The 21,663-nt window shown below is 38.9% G+C and overlaps 1 protein-coding gene across 19 annotated transcripts in view; it reads right to left on the reverse strand.

Moving 5' to 3' along the window:
* The window catches only part of MYO9A (myosin IXA), a 177,933-nt gene that overhangs the window by 90,956 nt on the left and 65,314 nt on the right, over positions 1-21,663 (reverse strand). For 15 of the 19 annotated variants that reach the window (XM_083712356.1, XM_083712355.1, XM_083712354.1 and 12 more), the window contains 7 exons: positions 19,931-20,020; positions 15,910-16,026; positions 15,447-15,581; positions 13,418-13,539; positions 10,072-10,213; positions 8,755-8,950; positions 3,254-3,361 (listed from right to left, as the gene is read on the reverse strand). In XM_083712356.1, the coding sequence (XP_083568482.1) occupies positions 3,254-3,361; positions 8,755-8,950; positions 10,072-10,213; positions 13,418-13,539; positions 15,447-15,581; positions 15,910-16,026; positions 19,931-20,020 (910 nt within the window). The remainder of the gene's footprint in view (positions 1-3,253; positions 3,362-8,754; positions 8,951-10,071; positions 10,214-13,417; positions 13,540-15,446; positions 15,582-15,909; positions 16,027-19,930; positions 20,021-21,663) is intronic. The other 4 variants (XM_083712364.1, XM_083712363.1, XM_083712347.1 and 1 more) reach the window with 1 other exon arrangement.

Consider the following 21,663-nt stretch of genomic DNA (forward strand, 5'->3'; position numbering starts at 1 on the left):
TCTTGATGACGAGATTTGAAGGTGAGCAGTCTTACTGTGTTTGGCAAGAATCACTCATGCAATGTAATCTTCTCTGGGCCTAGTCATTTTCAAAACATTAAATTAGCATTTGTAAACTTTATTATTTCTTCCATGACCACTGAATTTTCTTAAGAGCTGCTAGTGAGGCCCTTTTGTCAACAACTATGCATGAATTGCATCATTCATGATTTAAGAGCAACGAGGGATAATATTTATTCAATTTCTTAGTCACCTTATACAAAGCGTCTCTAGGTAACTTACATATACAAATTAAAATAACCATTAGGTTTTAACCATAAAATACTATTCCTCCCCCACCCCAAAGCAATAAGCATGATTATTACACTCTCTCAAAAGCCTGGGAGGTGGTTAGTGCCGAGCAAGCAGGCATCCCCGGGAATAGCATCCCATAAATTAGAGGCCACAACTAAATATCCCCTCTGCCTTGCTGCCACCCTCTGATCCTCTCTCACATGATTTTCAAGTGAAGGGAGGTATTCCATTTGGTATCAGGGTCCTGAGCTGCATAGGCCCTTTTATGTTAAAACCAGCACTTTTGAGCCAGACTCAGAAACACAAGCGTATGTGCCAGAACCAGTGTTATATGTGCAGACTGCTTCATAATATGCTACCGTAATGTTCTGAAAATAAGTAGTCCCCTGTGGGGGAAGAGAAGCATTCAACTATATTAACAGAAAGCAATAAATGCCATCCCCTAAGGATCTGTATCGCACCCACTGCTGCGTAACTGATTCATAAGGACCTATAGTCATGGAATAAGGAGTGAGGTCTGCAGAAGTTTGCAAATTGTTAAGGACAGAAGAATCCCAAGCAGACCACAGATGTATACCAAAAATAATTTGCAAAGTAAAAGTTATAGCAGTGTGCACCTAACTACTATTTTTGTGTTTTTATATTGTAAACTGCCCCGTGGTGCTTGGATGAAGGGTGGTATATAAATTAATCAATAAATAAATAAATAATACTTGGTGACCAGTTGTCTGTAAAATCATACCATGCCTTCCAAACCTGATTAGAAATTCACAGAAGCAAGTGTTGGAAGTTTCTCCTCACTGTGCGACCCAGCACACAGATGGCTGGCCTAACAAGTGGTTGTACACACACTGTGGAAAAAGCTACAGCTTGGTAAATCTGCATTCTCCCCAAGGAAAGCTCCAAATAGGATGGACGGGCAACAAAATGGCTATTGAGATGCAGTGGAAGAGCAAACTGATAAAGACAGCCAGTATCTTAATATATTTATATAAAATCTATTGTGCAACTTCATTTGAAACACTTGTGTGTAGTTCTGGTCACCTTAAGAAAAGATAATGCAGAGCCTGAAAAAGCAAAGGGCGACTAAAGTAACTGTGGGGTTGAAGCACTTTTTCCCTAATAGGAAAAGACAGAAGTATTCAATACTTTTTGAATTAGAAGCAAGATCAAGGAAAGACACAGTAAAGACTTAAAATTATGAATGAAGTTGAAAATAGGGAGGCATTTTTTTCTTCCTCTCTCTATACTGGAGCTCGAGCTAACCCAATGAACTTGATTAGCACAAGACTCAGAACAAACACAGTTTCACACAAAACATAAAACACTTTATGGATTTTGTTAGCAACAGCTATTGCGAAGAGCACTATACTTTTTTTTTAAAAAGGTGGTGAAAATTCATTGGGCCTAATCAACAATGATTGCCCTTGACTAGATGGAGCTAGATTCGGAGGACAAAGAGATGAATACCAGATGCTGAGGACAAACGGGAGAAGGCCGTTGACTTCCAGCTTCCCACAGGCATTTGGTTTGATGCTGTTGGAAACAGAATGCTGGCCTGGATGGACCTTTTGTCCAGCAGAGCAGTTCCTACGCTGTTCCATGCAAAACTGATTTCAGAGCACGCTTTTACATTTTTTCTTGTTAATTATATATTCTTATTTTCAAACACAATGGAGAAAATCCATGTAATGCAAGACTCATGCAACTTGTTCAACTCAGTTCATATCACACCATCCGTTCAGCTCTTCTTACAGATTAACACCATCCACACCCATTGCAGAGGGAACACCAACCTTTGTGGGGGATGGTACTCCAAAAGATACGCAACATATACATGAGGGAAAGGCATTTCCTTTATTAAGATTAGCAGCGATGTGGCATCTCTATAAGCCATTACAGCACAAACGCAAAAATGGAGGTCTATGAAGGAACAAGGTTTCAGTCTTCCTTGGAACCCAACACATTGAAAAGCTGAATCAATTCTGTCCAAGTAGTCAGGCAAACATTGAAAAGAAACTTTTTTATAAAAAAATATCTCCTGTTTCAAGAGTCTGAAATGGTGATGCGCCTGATCATTAAGGTGGAATGGTTACTGCATATGCAAAGCTGTTTAATGAGCAAGTTAGCATCAAGGTACCCTTCAGTAGGCTCCCAATGTAATTGTAACACTGAAACACCATGCGCTACTCTTTATGGCAGAGGGTGTTATGTTTCATGCTGCTAGACCCCTGCTCCTCCCACAACAGAAATCCAGCCATCATTAGTATCAAAGGCAAACGGGCCTGGTTTTCATGCAGGACTAGTTCATTATGTAACAAACGGAAGTGAGGAGAAGGAAATGGAGACCAAGTGCATATCTATTCTCTTCTATGAAGGAAATCCTCCAAAGGCAGAACAGTTATTCTACATTGCACTAGAGTTCTCAAAAAGTGGAGGGTTTTCTTTAAAAAAAAGATGTATATACATTTATATCCACATGTAGACACTACTATATATAAAAAAAGTGCACCAGAATTTGGTGGAATCTTGCCCCCCAAAATCTAGCTAGAATAAATACAGATTAGATTATTCCTCTGTCTAAAGGGTGTCACTAATGAAAAGTTTTAACTAAAATCTTGGGATACCTAGGAGATTTAATCAACAGTTCCTTCAGTAAAATGGCACCATGCCTTAATCAGGCTTATATACTGGAAAAATCTTTATGACTGAGGTAAAAACAGGATTCAGAGCATCCACTCAAACCTCTAGGGCCCATCCTGCCTATAAATTCCCAAGAAAAGGGCACTAAGATCCCTCCGACGTTTTAACAGGTCTTGTCATTCAAGATGCCTTCAGGTTCTGCATTACAAGGTTCCAAGCATGGTTGCCCACCCTTGCTCCTAAGTATGCTCCTGGTTTCCATTTCCTGCTGTGTGTGAGTGTCATGTCAGAGAGATGGTGGGATATGGCGCCTTACTGTACTTCTCCTCCTTGCATCTCTGCAGGATCTCTAAGCTCCTCTGATGAACTGGGTGATGGAGAAAGCTAAAACTATCCACACTTTTCAAAACCGCATCATCATGCCCTTGGGAAGCAAAACAAAAACATGGAGAAAAGAGAAAGATTACATAAGCAGAAACCAACGAAGAGTCAAGAACAGTGCGGACAACTGCCTTATTGACACAGAATAGTTCAAAAGTGATGGGTGCTTTCTGCCTACAGACAGTAATTTCACCATTTCTAGCAATTCTGAGGAGTGCACAAGACAGAGATGAACTGATCTTTTACTGGATCGTTGTAAGGCAAGTTGCTGGGTTTTGGGCAACTTCCCTTCGTATTTTGAAAAGATAAAGCTGCAGCCAAAATAATGAATTATAAATTGGAATCAACAATGAAACAGCACTGCATTTTATAATGCATGGCCATGATATGTGTTAACAGTTTTATAATAGCATTTTCATAAAATAGCATGACATTTCTATGTTTAATGGGATTAATGAGCTCACTTACCCATTAGCAATTAGGATCACATTATCCAAAGGGCATTGCCTAATGCATCATTTTAAATAAGCTGTTCTGATTATTATAAATATGTGTATCTGATGTGGGCTGTGAATTATTTTCAGATTAGGTATAGCCTGCTGAAATGTGGAATTCAAAACAAATCATAACAATTATTGCTTTTATGTGGCTCTTAGGGCTTTAATCTTGAAAACAGAAAACTATCATCCATGTCTCCAATAATTCTAATTATTACTTATCTTGTACTTCCAGTCTTGCATAAATCCTATGCCAGATTCTACATGTGGACTCTCATAATGCAGGACAGGCCTATTTAATCTACATAATTTATTCTAGGTGCTCTCTTTGTTACAGTTTTTTTTTTACTTTCAAGCATCATGAGTTATTATTTGTGTTGGGCTTGATTCATATTACTGTTGTTACAACATAATCAGGAAGATAAAGACTAAATGGCAGTGCCTCTTATGTTTGTAACCAAACATCAGAAAGGCTCAAGTCTTGCACTGTAACACTTGGAAACTGATTTTTAGTGGCAGATCTGGAGATGGTTCACAACAAGGTGCTTGTTGAGGGTGTTGTTTTGAGTGACTATTACAGTTCACCTCTCATATGCAGGCACAACAGACACTCAAAATAACTCTCTTTATGAACAACTTGTGAGGAATCGTCAGTAGATATGCCACAAGGTTTAGTTCATAGTTAAGCCAAGGGAGATTTGAAGTTTGTATAGTGTAAGTTTGCCCAATACTTTTCTGCTGAAGAAACAGAGACATTTGAGTGATGTCACAAAGTTGTACTTGTGCAAAAAGAACAATTCATGAAACTATTATGTGAGTGGACCATCAAATATATTTTTCTGGAAGTGAGGCTATTTAAAATCTGGCTTCAAATTACCAAAATTGCTTGGTTACTCAGTTACCACTGAGTATCCTGAGCTTGTTGAATCAGTCTCTGTGCTTATCTTTGCAATACAGGTTTTTTTCAGCAATGACAGCTATGAAGACAGTAGCAAGCTATCTATCAATACTGATCTCAAACTATGTCTGACAACTATCAAGCATTGCATTGACCTACTTGTTGGAAAAATGCAAACTCAGCCATCCTACTGATGATGCTTGCTATAATGAACTTTTTCATTAATTGTATTTGACACTGCCTGTTTAATCACCTGTTTTTAGAATAACTTTCATAGTTTATGAATTAATAGCCTGCAATCAGTTGACTGGTGTTCTTAGATTCCCATTAAAAATAAAACACTGTGAATAACTGCAAGTACTATAAATATTTCAACAAATTCTACACTGTGAGGGGTATTAAGTAAATTTTTGCTTGGATGCCTCAAATAATGGTTATCAGATAGGTGAACTTGCAATTAAAACACATGAAACTGACAACTGCTGAAGACCTTAGATCCAAAATTCATGTGACAACCAATCAATGGACCATCCTAACAAGCAAATTTGGAATTGTGGGTTGCAACACCAAAAAGCTTAGGGACAATTGGTCTAACAGCCCACATCATATAACTTCCCTGCAAACTTTGTAGAAGCAAATCAGGATGAATGTTCAACAAACAAGTTGTCTGGAAGCGACCTTGATGATGAAATGGAACTGACCGAAGGAATTGATTAGACTGAATAAATTTCAGAACAGCTGCAGTCTAGATGTGGACAGACCACAAAAAAGTTCATTTTTAACTGGATGCTGCATATTTATTCTATGATCTTGACTGGGCAGTCTACCTCACATTATACCATTTTAACTACTAGCTTTGTTTCACCATCAATAGCCAGCAGAAATGGTTACATAATAGGAATTATACTGACAGTAACATGAGATAGCTAAATGCAACACAAACATAGCTCCAAACAGAAAGAGTTGCCAGATACTTAAAACAGTCTGGTGTAACAGAGAAGGGTGGCTATTTAACCTTGCAGCATATTCCTAACACAAATGGTTAAGATAGAGGATGAACCAAGAACTACAGCAAAATATGATACAGGACCACTGTTACAGGGAAATTACAATGGTGGAAATAGATTCTTTGCCTGAAATTTTCTACATCATCTAAATATTACAATTTAAAAAGCCAGGGTTTGCATTCATAATGATTTCACAGGCTTACTTGAATGTGGATCATTTTTATGTGAGATATATTAATCAATTTTTAGTGTGGAATGCAAATCTTTCTTCACTAAAATTTGAAATACGAACTTTGAAAATGTGATGTTTGTTTTTTACTTTCAGTTATCAGGATGAAAGTTTGCTACTATAAATGTAGAAGGGCTACAGTATCACTTGCTGAGTCAGGAGAAGAAAAGAACAAACTGTAGACACTTGCATTCATTCAACTCTAGAAACTTAACAGATGTATTTGAAAAGCTAAACTACATAAACAGAAGTACAAAAAGCTACAGAAGAAAACACTGCAAATAAATATTAACTTCAAGTTAATGCACAGCACCGATATTCAACATCACTGGCACGGAAAGAACAAAATAAAGTGATTTAAAACGAACGAGACATAGGCATGAGATACTTTCCATATGTACCATAAATGTAACTGTAGAAGCTTTCTCAGACAATATTTCCTATTGCTTTCTGATTGTCCATGAGATGTTCCACACACCTGTAGATAAAAGCTACCCTTGTAAAGAACAGCAGTATATGATTAAGGAAGTATATCTAAGAGTTGATGTGGAATGCTCACATAAGGAGTTCAAGCTATACCAGGTGCAAGAACCTTAAAAGCCCTGACTATTCCACTTAATGCTTTTAGATATTCTCCATGGTACATTTGTAACAATTAAAAACAGATGAACTACAAGGATCCAAAGTTTAATTTTTCACACCATCATTGCCTCCAACTAGATTTGAGTTGGATAGAAAATTTACCACTATTTCGCTGAAAAATGCCCCCTCCGAAAGCTGCTTTTCTTAGTGGAAGCTACTCCTCCCCCACCCCACCCCCCAGTACAAATCAATATGACTAATCTGACCCAATAATCCTTCCCACCCACCCATGCAAGCAGCAGCTACTCCTATCATTATACATTTGTAACATGTAGTTTGGCCAGAGTGAAAACCTTTTAGCATCTGCAAAAATGTATTTTCATTTGTCCAAAAGGAAAGCTCTTATTCCCTCTCCCTTTGAGTTTCCCATTTTTAGGAATAAGATCACAGCAATCTGCATTATGCGTGTTTAATTCTTATAAATAATAAAAGCTGCAAGAGACTGACACAGTTAACACTCTGGATATTTGTGAAAGCAGGTTAGATTTTGTTTCTCACATGACATCCCCCCTCCCTGCCAAAAAATGAAAGAAGAGCAAACATGGAAAGGCTGTATACCATCACATATGAGTATATTTTTGCCAATATAGCTTCTCAGCATATGCACTCACAGCAAAACACACATTTGTGTCATATATATCTGTAGTGAAAACATCCACCATCCTACATGAAAACAATACCTTGTGCAATAGCCCAAATTCTTGCTCTTCTAGCTATGTAGTTGATAGACAAGTTAGTACCTGTGCCACAAAATCTGCATTTTGGTTTCTTGAACAAACTGACTGGTAGCCATGATACACTTGGAAGGGCTGAGCATATGAAAATTACTGTGAAATAGACTAGAACATCAGGCACAATTCCATTATTCTATTTCTAAATTAGCAGCAGCCAGATTTTACTATAACATTTGTAAGCATACTTGCAAAACTAATATCCTGAGTAACTTGCAATTAAGTGCCAAATATTTTTTGAATGCTCTTTAGTACAAATGCTTACACGCAAATTGTAATATGTAACAGCATTTGAGTATGTTCAATGTGAATCTCCTCAAAGACGATCTTTTACACATTTGTTTTGAGCTAATTGTTTTCAGTTTCGAAAAGAAAAAGGCCCCTAAAACGCAGACATGAGAGAAACAAGGACAAGCCTCACAAAATACTGTGCGCACCTTAAGCAAAATATCCTCAAATATACAAGGCTACAGATTCAGAGTCCATTAGAATGTAGGTTTTTTGGGGGAAAGGGGTTGAGGTTAGGTTATAGAAAGGTTTTAAGGAGAACCAGGACAAGAAGATGACTATAGCCCAGTTCACAGTAACCAGCAGGCACTAAACAAACAGCCTGGGAGAAATTAATTTTGTTATGATTAAATGCAAAAGGACTTTTAAAATGACCTCTGTTTTATAAATGTTAATAGAGGGGTTACTTTTTTCAAACCAAGAGTCCCATGCTAGTGGTGGGCATGGCCAATGTATGCACACACAGACAGAAATGCACTTACCAGACATGCCATCACACAGCACCTCTGTTGCACACAGCATTTCCAGCCCTCCCCATTCTGGTACTGGAGTGGTAGTGGCTGGAATAAACTGCATTTTACTTTGCCCAGATCATTCTGGGCAAAGTGAAATGGCAGCATTTACAGTGATTCCCATACCAGTGCTAGAACGGTGGGAAAATGCTGTCTTTTACTCTTAAAGGGCAGGAAGAGGGCTTTGTTTTCTATAGTAGTATTGTGGCGCTGTGGTGCTAAGACTGGAAATGAAATCCATCTACCTATTCTTTAGAAATCATCTCTAAATGTTCTATGCATTCAGACTTTGCCAACAACAACAACAACAACAGGATCAGTTAAAACTATCAACACTCCTATCAGGTATGTTTAATCAACTTTAAGACCTATGCACTATCAAAAGCTCACACAATAGTTTGTCCGAAACTATTAAGATCCATCTTATTTTTGTAATCATGGGATCATCTTCTATGTGCCACAAGCTTTGGGGGAGGGGGGAAGAACAGATGTAAAGCATATAAAACCCTGATTTCTTATAATGCAAGATCTGAAATTGGAGACTAGCCCTTAAAGACACCGCAGACACCTTTGAGAGGTTCAAGAGGACGAACCCATTTTATATGAAGATAGTTACAGTATACAACACCTACCAGTTTTCTTCTCAATGTGCCGCCTTCCTGCCTCCCTAAATGCAACTGCACCTCTGAAGAAAGCTCTGAGGACCGCCCAACGAAACACAGCAACGGGATCAATTCCTATCATTCCACAAATAAAGGCACTCTTGCTGCTTCTTAGGAGAGCGACAATGTCTGGTCGCATATGATCTGTATTTTTCTCCCGGAAATCCTAAAGAGGAAAGAAATGAAATACAGTGTAGTCCTGAAGTAGTAGAGTACAAGTTTTCAGGGCAAAAGGTTTTGGGTTCAATCTCTGACATCTTCAGGTAAGCCTGGGAAAGATTCCTACATGAAACCCTGGAGACAGCCACTGCTTATTAGTGTACGACAACTGAGCTAGATAAACTAGAAGCCTGATTTGGTATAAGGCAACTTCCTATGTTCCCAAAACATTTGATTTCTACAATCGGGCAATAATATATGCTCAATAGTATGCTGTACATCTGTTAAATGCATGTGTTAAAGCTGCTTGGCCGAATAAGGTTCTAAGACGTTCCTCAAGCTTAGCATTATTCTCTAGCACTTTTTGAATCATTTACAAATTAGATGAAATATGCATTGTCACCAGTGCCAACATTGCCTAAGGAAGCAATCAAACTTGGGAAATATGACTAGGATCATGGAATGACAAGAATGCAATGGAATCTCACTTATGCTCTTACACCTCCCTATAAGAACTGTATAATAATCTCAAACTCAAGACAATGTACACATGTTCTTCATGTGCTCTGTTTGTGCGCATGAACATGATAAGCTTTTCCTACTACAGGTGGGCTGTGCTAGAATAACTGATATTTTCATTTAAAAATTAGGCCATACACATGCTCACATTCAGGTGCATTAAGTTCCATTCAAATCAATGGAACTTATATGCAGGTAACTATGGTTAGACTTCAGCTTCAATTGGGATAAAAAGGAAAAACAAAGCCAATAGGTGATTATGCTAAAGTGCATATATACTTGATTCAATCCACCAAGTTCCAATATTGGCACAAATACAGGAAGAGAAAAAGTAAAAGTGCAGATTCAAAACTTACAGTACTGAAGTCGAAATCCCCATTCTACAGGTGATAAACCATCTGTCATGTATGTTTTAGTTGTGATTCCTGCATTGCAGGGGGTTGGACTAGATGGCCCTCAAGGTCCCTTTCAACTCTACAATTCTATGGTTCTATGATAAGGATCACTTAATTCAACAACAAGCGCCTCCAAAGGCATTATTATGGCTTTCAAATATTAAAAGTTGCATCTATTTTTAGAGAAAATGTTAGCAGTGAACAATGTACAGACCTTCACACCATATTTAACTTTTCCAGCATAGTGTTTTATGATGAAAGCAGGTTCCATTACAGCTGGAAATTCAATGTAGAGGTTCCCTTCATGTTGACGCTTAAACTTGTCTAGCAGCGTTTGATTTGTGGCTTGTGGGAAACTGAATGAAGAGAAGAGAATGTTTTTAGTTGGTGATTTTAATACATGTATTCCTATAAGACATACAGATATATTCAGTTCCCAAATCGTTAGATAATTAGATAATTAGTAAAACAGCAACATGGCTATAGAGCTAAAATCGATTGGTTTTTCACTCTCCTTTTCCAGCACACAGGCGCTAAGCATCTACGGGCTGCTTAGTGGGGAGACAAAAGAGTAGCGGCTTGATCAGCATATTCGCATCACAGCAAAAACTACACTCATATCACGGATCAAACAAATTGGATTTTTAAATTTTGTTTTCATGCAGGAAAAGAGTAGTGTGTGAAGAGAGCATTATTGCTTAAGTGTTTATTGTTTTTCTCTCCTCCTTTCAGTAAATGGCATACAGTAGCAAAAAAGAAACAAACAGACCAATAACAGGAAAAAACAAACAACAGAACAATCAACATAATGTTTGGTCACACACAGTGTATGTATATCAAAATTCAGAAAAAATGAAGGGTAACGCAGAAAGAAAGAGGGGGCTTGGCATCATAGTCAATAGCATAAAATGAAGATGTCCGCTCACTCCTTCTCGGGCAGGCAGCTTTGAGGGCGGGCCCTGACCATCCTCTGTGAGCCAGCCTATTGAAGGCAAGATTGTCCCCTTGCTGCCAAATTGGCAAATGGTGGCAGGAATCAGAGGGCGTTCCCCTGGACGCAGTGCCAACTGACCAATAGTGGCGCTTGGCACCACGCCCAGGGCAGAGATAAATTCCTGGCCTGTGGGGCCTTTCGGCCTCTCTCTCACCACGCCGGTTCTTCTTTATGGAAGCTGCAATTGTCCTAAGGGGTGCTTTCCTCCAGACACAATCTAAGATCTGAATCACAAGATCAGCCTCCCACCCTCCCTTGAGATCATGAACACTGAGAAGTGTATCGTAAATCACTGGTGCTATCTCCACTTTTCTGATCTGTTTGTTGTAGACACTCCTGCTCAAACAATGTGATAGCTCTGTGGGTGTTTGGGTCACTGTCCAACTTTCTAGCAAAACTGAGAACTTGCAGAGCATGCAGTCAATTTGGGATTGCACATGGGACTGGGGCTAGCCAGCCTCTCCTGTGAGAACAGCATGTCCTAGAAAGAACATTTTTTGTTTTGTTTTTAGCATCACTTCAGCAAGGGGAAAACAAGTGCCATCTTGAATAAAACATGGGAGGGGGTAAGCCCTGCCCCACATAACTGATCACAGGATGTGGAACATGCACACTATTTGAATGGCAATGTCCATCAATTTTAGAGAGGCCTGGCTCCCTCAACTATTTTATTGAGGGGCGGAATGAAGAGACCTTGGTCCCTAGGAGTTGGCTCCTATGCTAATAATCACTTTCAATTGCAACTTATTTAATTGACTTTCAACACAGAATTTTCTCTTGGGACCCCATAGTCTGTGCACACTGGTCCTCAGTATACCTCCCTGCCTATGCTGACTAGTCCCTATTATGATTGTAGCAAAACTGCAAGTGGAAAACAGACGTATTATCCTGCTTTGATGACCACAAAGTTTTAATTGTGAAATGAACAACAAACAAAAACCCTTTCAGGAAAAGGCTATTTTCATGTCCATCAAGTCTCAAAGAAAAGTTGAACTCTTTTAGATGCAAGAAAGGAAACTACTGTATGCCATAGATGATGACTCAAGTATGAGTTGATAGGAATGGGAAATTGGGGAAATACTGGAAGGCTAATGACATAAAGAGAGAGTGTGCTGAGTAATGCATATCTCCAGAACACATTTCCAAGACTGATTCTCCTGCTATCCTATCACAATGGAATAGATTATATCATCTAAGCTATATAAATATTGCAACTTGTTATAGGAATTCTAAGGTGTCATATATATATATAAATCATGTGTTCATAAATGTACAAGGCAAACACACATGCATAAGTATAGTGTCTGAAACTGTACAGGAGAGCAATTCTGAATCCATTTTGACTGTCCCAAATTGACCTCAAATATTTCTCTGCAAGGAGGAAGGAAATGGGAAAAGCTTTTCAGTTGTCTTTGGACTGTAGGGGCTTACACCTCCCTTTGCAAATACAGTCTGGCAAGTATCTGTTAAGCTGAGCAAACTATCAATAAATGTAAGAGATTCAGGAACTAAAGTATCTACCATCACAAAGGAATGGCCAGGATGCCCAGGTAAAAGCAATCAGTGACCATTATCAGGTATCCTGGCAGACAGGTTTTCTGCTCTAGACCGCCCCTTCAGTTATGTATGTGTGATGTTTTGCAGGGCGGTCTTGAGCTACAGGGGAGGCAATTTCAAATGTCTATATAAGAGCTTGCACTCCATTGTTCTGGGTCCCTCCTGCCTCCTGCATGTGGTTGTGAGACCCTGTTGCAACAGTTAATAAAGATCAAGCTTACTAGCTGCCTTGCTTCTCAATATCCTCTGGTTGGCCTCTGTTATTTTTGCCTACCGATAGAGAACCTACTTAAGGACATTACGAGCTCTTAGAGCAGTATTTTTCTTATAACAACTGTAAACTCATTTTCTGAATGGGAATCTTTCCTCAGACAAAATGACACCACCCTTGCCATCAGCTGGCTTGAAGAAACCCCTGAAAACATTTCATAGAGGACTTAACATGCTCAGTGGTCATGGAATGTTGACTGAGTGGGGCAGATGGGGAATGACACTGAATAGTGTGTGCAAAATGAATAAAGACAGTGCTATTTTAGGGGGGGAGGGGTATACATACCCCTAAACATTTTGTGATGCTTTGTACTTTTGTCCCTATTTATTTTTCCTGATTTGAACTATTAAATGGTGATTTTCTTGAGTCAAAATGAGAGTATTCCTAAACATTTTTTTAGATAAAAAGCACTGGATAAGGGCATGGGTTGGCATCCTGAACAACAACCCAATGTAATATTTTGTTGCAGATCCAGCACATCCCATACAGATGTCCATATTAACTTGAGTGAGCATTCTCGTCCTGGGGACAGCTTGATCATTTGCATCCTCCTCCCTAAGGGTAAGGAAATCTTTAAAATATTAATGGATAGATAATATATAATCATAAGGGATCTTTCTTATTTTGGTTTTCACTTTTAAGCTGCTACTCACTTGCAAACAACAAGAACAACAACAACACAGGACTTTAGTGATCCGAAACCTGACAATCACAAGAATGGGGCAACAACATACTCACTTGCTTTCCTCATCCAGCAGATGGAGCAACCCTGTTGGCTTTTTACTGATAAGGTTTATGCAGCCGGAATTGTCTGTGTATTCTATGTTATGCCAGCTGATGCCTTCCAGTCTGTACTCCTCCTGGGATGGGAGCAAGTTACATTCATTAAGGCAAAAACACCACATAATATTTTAGCAGTATTTTAAAGCAATCTGCTTTGCTAAACACAGTGAAAAGTCAAGCCATATGCTAACAAACTCAGGAAGCCGGTGCATGAGGACTGCTCCTTTGATGTTTTTTTCCAAATACCAGCAACCATGTAAACAGACAATTTTAATGTGTCAAGGCACACAAGTGTTTCCTACATCAAATGTAGGGTAGCCTATAATGAAGATGCAGCAACATCCTGTGCTGCATCTACCAAATGTGCCGATTATCAGCATATTGATTTGCTACATTTCTGCACCCTCTGTAGATATGGGAGGGAATATGAGGGAACAGGGCAGGAGGTCTCTTCCACTGAAAAATCTCCCTACTTTTTTTAAAGCACAGTTAGGATGGTGCCTCAATTCCTTCCAATCCTACAAAGGGTTAGAAGGTGACTTACATCTCAGGCCAGTTAAAGGAACAAGTTGAGAAAAAAGAACTGCCTTCAGCTCCTCTTTTCCCCCCTCCTGGTGCCAACAGAAGACCCTACAGCTTGTTTCACATCTAGAGCCTGGCTGAGTTGCTCAAATAAATCTTAACTACAAGGTTTGAGCAGCAGCAGCAGCAGCAGCAGCAGCAGCAGCAGCAGCAGCAGCAGCAACATGCTGCCCATCTAACTGGGTTGCCCCTGCCACTCTGGGCAGCTCCCAGCAAAACATTAAAAACACAGTAAAACATCAATATAGGGCTGCCTTCAAATGTCTTCTAAAAGTCCAATAATTGTTTATTTCCTTGGCGTCTGCTGGAAGGGCGTTCCACAGGGTGGGCACCAGTACCGCAAAGGCTCTCTGCCTGGTTCCCTGTACCCTCACTTCTCGCATTGAGTGCTTCAGGTATACAGGACCAAAGCATTTTAGAGCTTTCAAGGTCAACACCAACACTTTGAATTGTGCTTGGAAACAAACTGGGAGCCAATGTAGATCCTTTAGGACCAGTTTTATATGGAAAATATATAGAAAGGAAGGAGCCTTAGAGGAAGATCAGAAGGTTTGTCTTTCTGCAATTGTGCACCCCAAAGAGGGGATGGGTTTATGAGTCCTGTCTTCATACACTGAATGCCTGAGTTCTGATGGCCAAAAAAAATGCTCTATTGACCAGGCAAATAGTGGCTAAATATTGTTTTTAACTAGTAATTAAATGAAAACACAGAAAATGTTTTAATTACAGAACCTGTCTTTTAGAGAACAATAGAGTCTGATTTCTTCTAGGAGCTTTTCAGAGTTTCATCTCTGATTATACTCCTTCCAGCATCAAATACATTGTAGTCTGCAGTAGCCCTGACCCCTGGACACATGGCCTGTTCTGAGTTGCCACCTCAGATTTCCACAATTTCTGGCAACTTGGACAGGTGGCCTCTGAACATGTACAAAGTTTCAATAGCAAAATACCCATGAATGTTTGCAGAAAGCCTTGCCTTTGTAAAGCAAATGTTTCCAACTGTCCACAGACTAGAATTTCAAGTGCTGTGTTCACCTGCACAGTTAGCCAGACACTGCATAAGATGTAGCCTAAGCTGAGATGGCAGGCCAACATTCTACTGAAGAGAGAATTAAGGCTCTGTGAGGGCTACTATGATCTTCATATCAATTGAGAGGTGAGAACACAAGCTTGCAGTTTGATTAGGAACTTCCAACAAAATACTTTCTTTTTTACAACATGTGATGGTTTTATGAAAAATAGTAACACTAGAACTAACACCTGCAAATGGATATAATGTAGTGAAATTACTTTCAGGTGAAAGTTATATATTCAATATTAGTAAACTATTAATAAAATAAAATAAATGAAACTTCACTATTAGTAAAAAAAAAAAAGCAACTATGTAGTTTTAAAGACTTACTTGCTCCAATTTAAAGATGTGTCGATTAAAATAGTGTTGTAAACGTTCATTTGCAAAATTAATGCAAAACTGTTCAAAACTGTTACTTTCATAATCTTCAAACCCAAAAATATCAAGTACTCCAATGGATAAAGTCTGCAACATAAAGGGGAGTTTTAGAAATATTACTCTTAATACATAAATTTGATAGGTTGCACAAGAACACACATATTAAAGCACTTGCAATCATTTCAGACTTGGTTCAGATCTTAAATAAAAATACACTTTGTATACAAGTCTTAAGACAATGCTTCTATTTGGTCACAAAAGTCCAAAGATTTGTCCTGAAGCTCAAACTACTGCTAAAATCCAGCCTTCTTCTATCGAAATGTCTGAGTATGACAACACAAATAAAACCTATAGAATTGCAATATGAAGGATGGATAGAATCTAAGCTGACATTTAAACCGAGCCTAGGTGTTACCTTGGTGCTCTCCTCAAAGTCCTTGGTATTCAAAAGTGCATGGTTAATTCTAAAAACTATCCAATCAAACAGAGCACTGTACAACGATTTAGCCATGGAATTCCGCACTGTAACAGCCTAAAAATAAAAGAGAATGAGTACATTATTTCTAGTCACTCACATTATTTCAGAGAACATTTACACCTTTCTTTAAGGAGTTCAAGGGTTAGGCATACATTCTCCATTTCTCCAATTCAACCCTCACAATCACCCTATAAGGTAGGTTAGACCAGTGTTTCCCAACCTTAGTTCTCCAGCTGTTTTTGGACTACAACTCCCATCATCCCTAGCTAGCAAGACCAGTGGTCAGGGATGATGGGAATTGTAGTCTGAAAACAGCTGGAGACCCAGGGTTGGGAAACACTGGGTTAGACTGAGCGTGTGTGGCTATCTCAGTGTCATCCAGTGAAGTGATTTGAATCCAGGTCTCCCCTGTCTTGATTGACACTAACCACTGCACTATACTGGCTCTATACCATTACTTATTTGCAAGCAGGATTTCTATCCAGGATGAGACTGGGTGAAGACCTTTGTCTCACATACACCCCAAACCTCTCTTCACTACTAGCAAAACTACATTCTCTAGTTATTTTCCACCCATTAGCCCAAAGACCATTCCTGATTTTTCTTGGTGAGAATAATCCTGGGGAAGCAGTAATGTGGGTACACATACCCCAGTTTTATCCCATGAACACTCTAACAGACTGGATTAACATCTTTACTTCTAATACAATAATTACATTCTCTAGGGTTGAAGCAAAGATTACATTGACACCTGCTGAGTTTACTAAAATATATTGGGAGGCAATAAATCCTTTAGTGTGCTTATTGTTCTGCCATGTAGTTTGATTCAAAACCTTCTGCACAATTTTAAAGGAAAAAGGACAAAATACTGCCATACAGTGCAAGACTGCTTCCACAAACCCACTGCTCCCAAAAGCAAAACATTTCTGAAAGAAAAATGAGCCAAGGTTTCATATTAGGAGATCTAATGGATTACTTTGGACTGCTTAAGTTCTCTTTGTTCACACATTTTGTGATTCTCAGGGAGGGGCATCACTTTGCATTTCATTCTTAATCCATGTGGATCACTTTATTTATCTACTTCAACTTCCAGTAATGATCTATTTTAAAAACAGAGCTCTCCCCCCTGTAAAATAAACTTTGCATAAGGGAGGCAGATTGAATCAGCAAAGTTTAACCTTGATTAAAAGGAAGGAAAGTAAAAGATGCACCATTTGCCATTTTCTTCCTTCCTTCTTCCCCACCCACCGCTTCTTTGAATGGAAATAAGTCTCTTCCAGTTCAACAGAGACTGTGCAATTGCCGAAAGTGTCCAAGTTCTGACAAGTACCAGACACTCAAAAAAGTTCCAAGTTCTCCAACAGCAACAAACAAGCTAAAGCATATGATAGGTTGCTCAGTTTATGGTCCATGGGCAAAAGCCCTCTCCCCAAGTACATGTGCACCATGCGAAAATCCCAATTATGTGATTGTGTGGCACCATCAGGATGTGGCCAAATAAATAAACTACACTGCGGTTGGTAAACTGGCCTCTGGGAACAGCAGCAAACCACAGCAGGATCTATCTACAGTGAAACATGGCCACTATAAAATTTCAGTCAGCCTTGCAACAATATGACTTTACTGCCATCCTTTGCGACAGATCCACCTCCCTTCTCCTTTGCCTCTGCCTTGCCTCCTCCATTTGGCAGCAGTACCCAAGATAAGACACATAAAAACAAGGGAGGGTCATATGTGTCAGGGGTAATTTAGAAACGTTCTTAACAATTGCCTGAATTTCTCCAGGGATGTTTGTCTCACATTCGGAACCCCTGGATGCAGAATAACCTGTTCTCTATCAGACGTCACATCTAAAGTCACATGATTAAGTTAACAGAGAACAAGATAGAAATGGGGATATTTTAAAAGAAGTTTGGAGAATAGTTCCGCCATACTTCTGCTCGGCCAATTATTAGAGCAAGATGCTTTCTTTGCATTTCTATAAGCTAAAGCAGAGAAAGTTTTAAAAAAGACCTTCCATGCATTCCATAAAAAGTATTTTTAAAGAAAAGTAATAGGAACCGAATCAGCTTTAATCCCAACTGTGTGATTTAACTGGAGATGAGCCCTTAACATACACCATAATAGGTTTTTTTCCAAACAAGAAATAGATGCTTGCCATATTCGCTCCCTCCTCTCAATTTCTCTTCTTCTGTGTCCTGTACTGATGTCATATCTTACATATGCTACTAATATAATGGCCAAAGCCAAATACATGCATATCATCAACTGCACACTCAGAGGATATATTCAAGACCATTTTCCAGCCACAAATATTTCTTAATAGAGTCTTGTTTTTGAATATAGCTTCTTGCAAAACCACTTGCTTATGCATACAGAAGGGACACCCTCAGTCTGAGAGGACAGAGTATGCACTTCACTTTCTGCTGATTCAGTTCTCCCCCTCAAATCCCAATTCAAAGAGCAGCATTGTTATCAAAATGCCTTTTACAACAATAGCATCCTCAGAACAGAGGTCCACCATTTTTGGCAACGGTCCGGCTAATCTTCTATACATATTCTCACATTATCCACTAGCGAAAAAGCCCATATCTGTACTAAGAGTCTTATTTGTTTGTCATCTTGGAATTTACAAAAATGAGTGCTACGGGAGATCATGGAGGAAACATGAAACTAGGACAATCCTTTGTAATCTTTTGTAACTTCCAAAATAATGTTTTGTGTGAAGTCGCAATTGTAGTTCAACACAGGCATTCCTTATTACTTTGGAAAGACAATGTAAAATACCACCTCTCCCTGGAGGCTTGTCTGGGAATACAGTATCTTAAAAAGGATGCTAGCTGGGATAGCATTCTGCTGACAGATGAAGATTTGGATTCATGGCTCACTTAGACAGCTGCAGTCCTTGCACAAAATGCAAGCCATTTGAAAATACAGATATTGTCATGTTCCCAATTTGCAACGAAACATTTATCATCACAGCCAACACTGAGTAACAACAAGAAGCAGGCACTAATGCAATAAGGGGACTCAGACCATATCCGTTGATGTTTGCATCCAGTTCAGCTATGACTGAAGCTTTTCCAGGTTACTAACAATTCAGTTTATTAATGTTTCAGTAGGTAGTTTGACACACCTGAACCAACCGGTTTAGTTGCAGGTCGCATAGGGGTGTTTAAATGTCAGTCACATTATTGATTCCAAATTACACCTGATAAGGTGATCAATATTGCCATATTACATCCTATTCTTAGCTGAACACGATGACATGTATAGGAAATTGGAACTGTCCAAATAGCAACTGGTTCTATTTGAAGTTTACGTAGGGATTTGAGGATTTGTCAGAATTCCTCAAGTTACTGGAATTCTAAACAATGTAGGCTGATATGTTTTCCTTCAGGGGTCACGATTACTAAGACACATTCAAGGGTTACACTTCAGAACAGAAAACAGTCATAATTTTAAAGACAGCTTATCAAGAACTCTACTTCTTTGTCCACTTTTTACATGCCTAAAAAGACTATAAAATTATTCTCAGTTTAGTAGCTGAGGATAAAGAACTGAATTAGGAAGTTAGTAATGCACACTTCCCAGACTAGAGAGATAACTGGAACATTTTTCTAAAGGAGACACACTGTGATAAAAGATGAAATAAGTTTAGAAAAATATAGCAGGAGGAGTCAAACAGCTAAACAGTAGTGACGGTAAATAAAATACACACAGTTGCCAACAGTGAAATCTGTAAATATATTCCATGTCTGTTTTCATGCCCAGTATGATTTGAATTTAGAATTCATTCTTGATTCAGTTGTAAGATGGTCTTATCTTTGCTTACACATTTGTAAGCCTTGTCACCTATGCCCCACCCCCACATTTTCCAGGAACCTAAACTGTGCTGATGTATTTTCCTAGGCTATCTCGTGTAATTTCCCAAATTTAAGACATCTGCTACACATACCTCTGCCAGTTTGTACGGTAATACAAGCTTCTCCCCCACAGTCACTGTCTTCCTTGTAACTAGTGCTTCAAATAACATTTCTTCTTTTACCTAAGGAGGAAAAAGTCCACTATTAATCATAATTTTACAAACATATAAAGGTTAACACTTGGAGAAGAACTAGACTGTGTGCCTCAAGTACCAGTGTTATTCAAATTATAAGCCTGACATTAACACACAAAATAAACTCTATATTACATCCTGTTTCCTAATTTCTATATTATTCTCTTTTGCACTAGATCTGAAAGCTTACTTTCAGTTGCTAAAACTATACAAAACCCCATAGCTCTCTAGTGTGATCAAATATTTCCATTATCCCTAGGCCCATGAAAGGTTCCTACTTCATAGCAAAGGGCAGTCCATACAACTCATGAAACAGGACCTGCATTTGGCCAGGGACTACAGACTCAGGCAGTCTGAAATCTTTCTTTTGAACATAGGATTTTCCTTAAGGACTTCCTTTTCCTGTTAAGAAGTTTTATATACACTTATTCTCCTACTATTTATTAATCATTTATACAGTATTTATACAGTATTTAATATGCAAAGTACTTTACAGTTCTATTCATTCTCACAATAACCTATGAGGTAGATCACTATTGTTTTGTGAATAGGTAAACATTGATTTTAACTGTCTCATCTAAAACTCATCTGCATAAGCCCATTCTGACCCCCAAATAATTAATTCACCTAAAAATGACAGTTTTGCAATAGGTTCAAAGCAGACAGGAGAAAATACATATTTGCACAATCAGTGCTTTTTTTCTAAAAAAAATGTTTAGGGGTACTCTCATTTTCCTATTCATATTGAAATACTGCCTCTCAATGAGGTCAAACTTAGATTCACAAAATGTTTAAGGGTATGCGTTCCCCCAGAAAAAAGCGCTGTGCACAATACATAACAATAGACTTCATTACAAGTTGTGGTGACAGCCACCAACTCACATGGTATTGTTGTTGTTAAAGTATAGATAAAGACCATAGAAAACAGCTACTATAGTGAATGACTATAGATAGATCTCAATGGAACCATTATATGGAGAGCCTCTGCTTAAAAGAAGTTGTCAATGAACAACAAGGAATGGCCATCAACTTCATGCCTTGCTTGCAAGCTGGCTGGCCACTGTTGGAAACTATGTTTGACCAGGCCAGCCTCTCCCAACCTAGCCCCCTTCATATGTTGTTGGACTACAGGTGCCATCATCCCAGAACACTGCCCATGCAGATGTTGGGATTTGGAGTCCAACAGATGTGTAGGGCACCTAGTTAGGAAGGGCTGGATTTAGATTACCTTTAGTTCAATGAAAGTTTTGGTGAGAAACAACATCATGAACTAGAGTGAAGTGTCAATTTAAAGTACATGAGGTCCAATATTCTTGATGTATAAGTTGCCTTCTTCTGCACACACACACACACACACACACACACACACACACACACACACAAATAAAGCTCTTTCGTACAAGGCTATTCTGCTTCTAGTGTGCTCTGCATGCTACAAGTATCTGGAAGTTCTGCAGAACAGGGAACACAGTCCACTACCTTCCTGTAAAATGAAGTAATAGGCTCCATGACTTTAGAAGTGCCTTGTCTCAATCAAGTCCAGAGAAGGAAACAAATGAGATATGCTTTCAATACAGAGGGTTCAGTGTTCCACAGGGAGCTCATGGCTTTCCATACAGTGACTCCTATGT

Source organism: Podarcis gaigeae (genome assembly GCF_964106915.1).
Source record: "Podarcis gaigeae genome assembly, chromosome: 14".
Classification (NCBI taxonomy): domain Eukaryota; kingdom Metazoa; phylum Chordata; class Lepidosauria; order Squamata; family Lacertidae; genus Podarcis; species Podarcis gaigeae.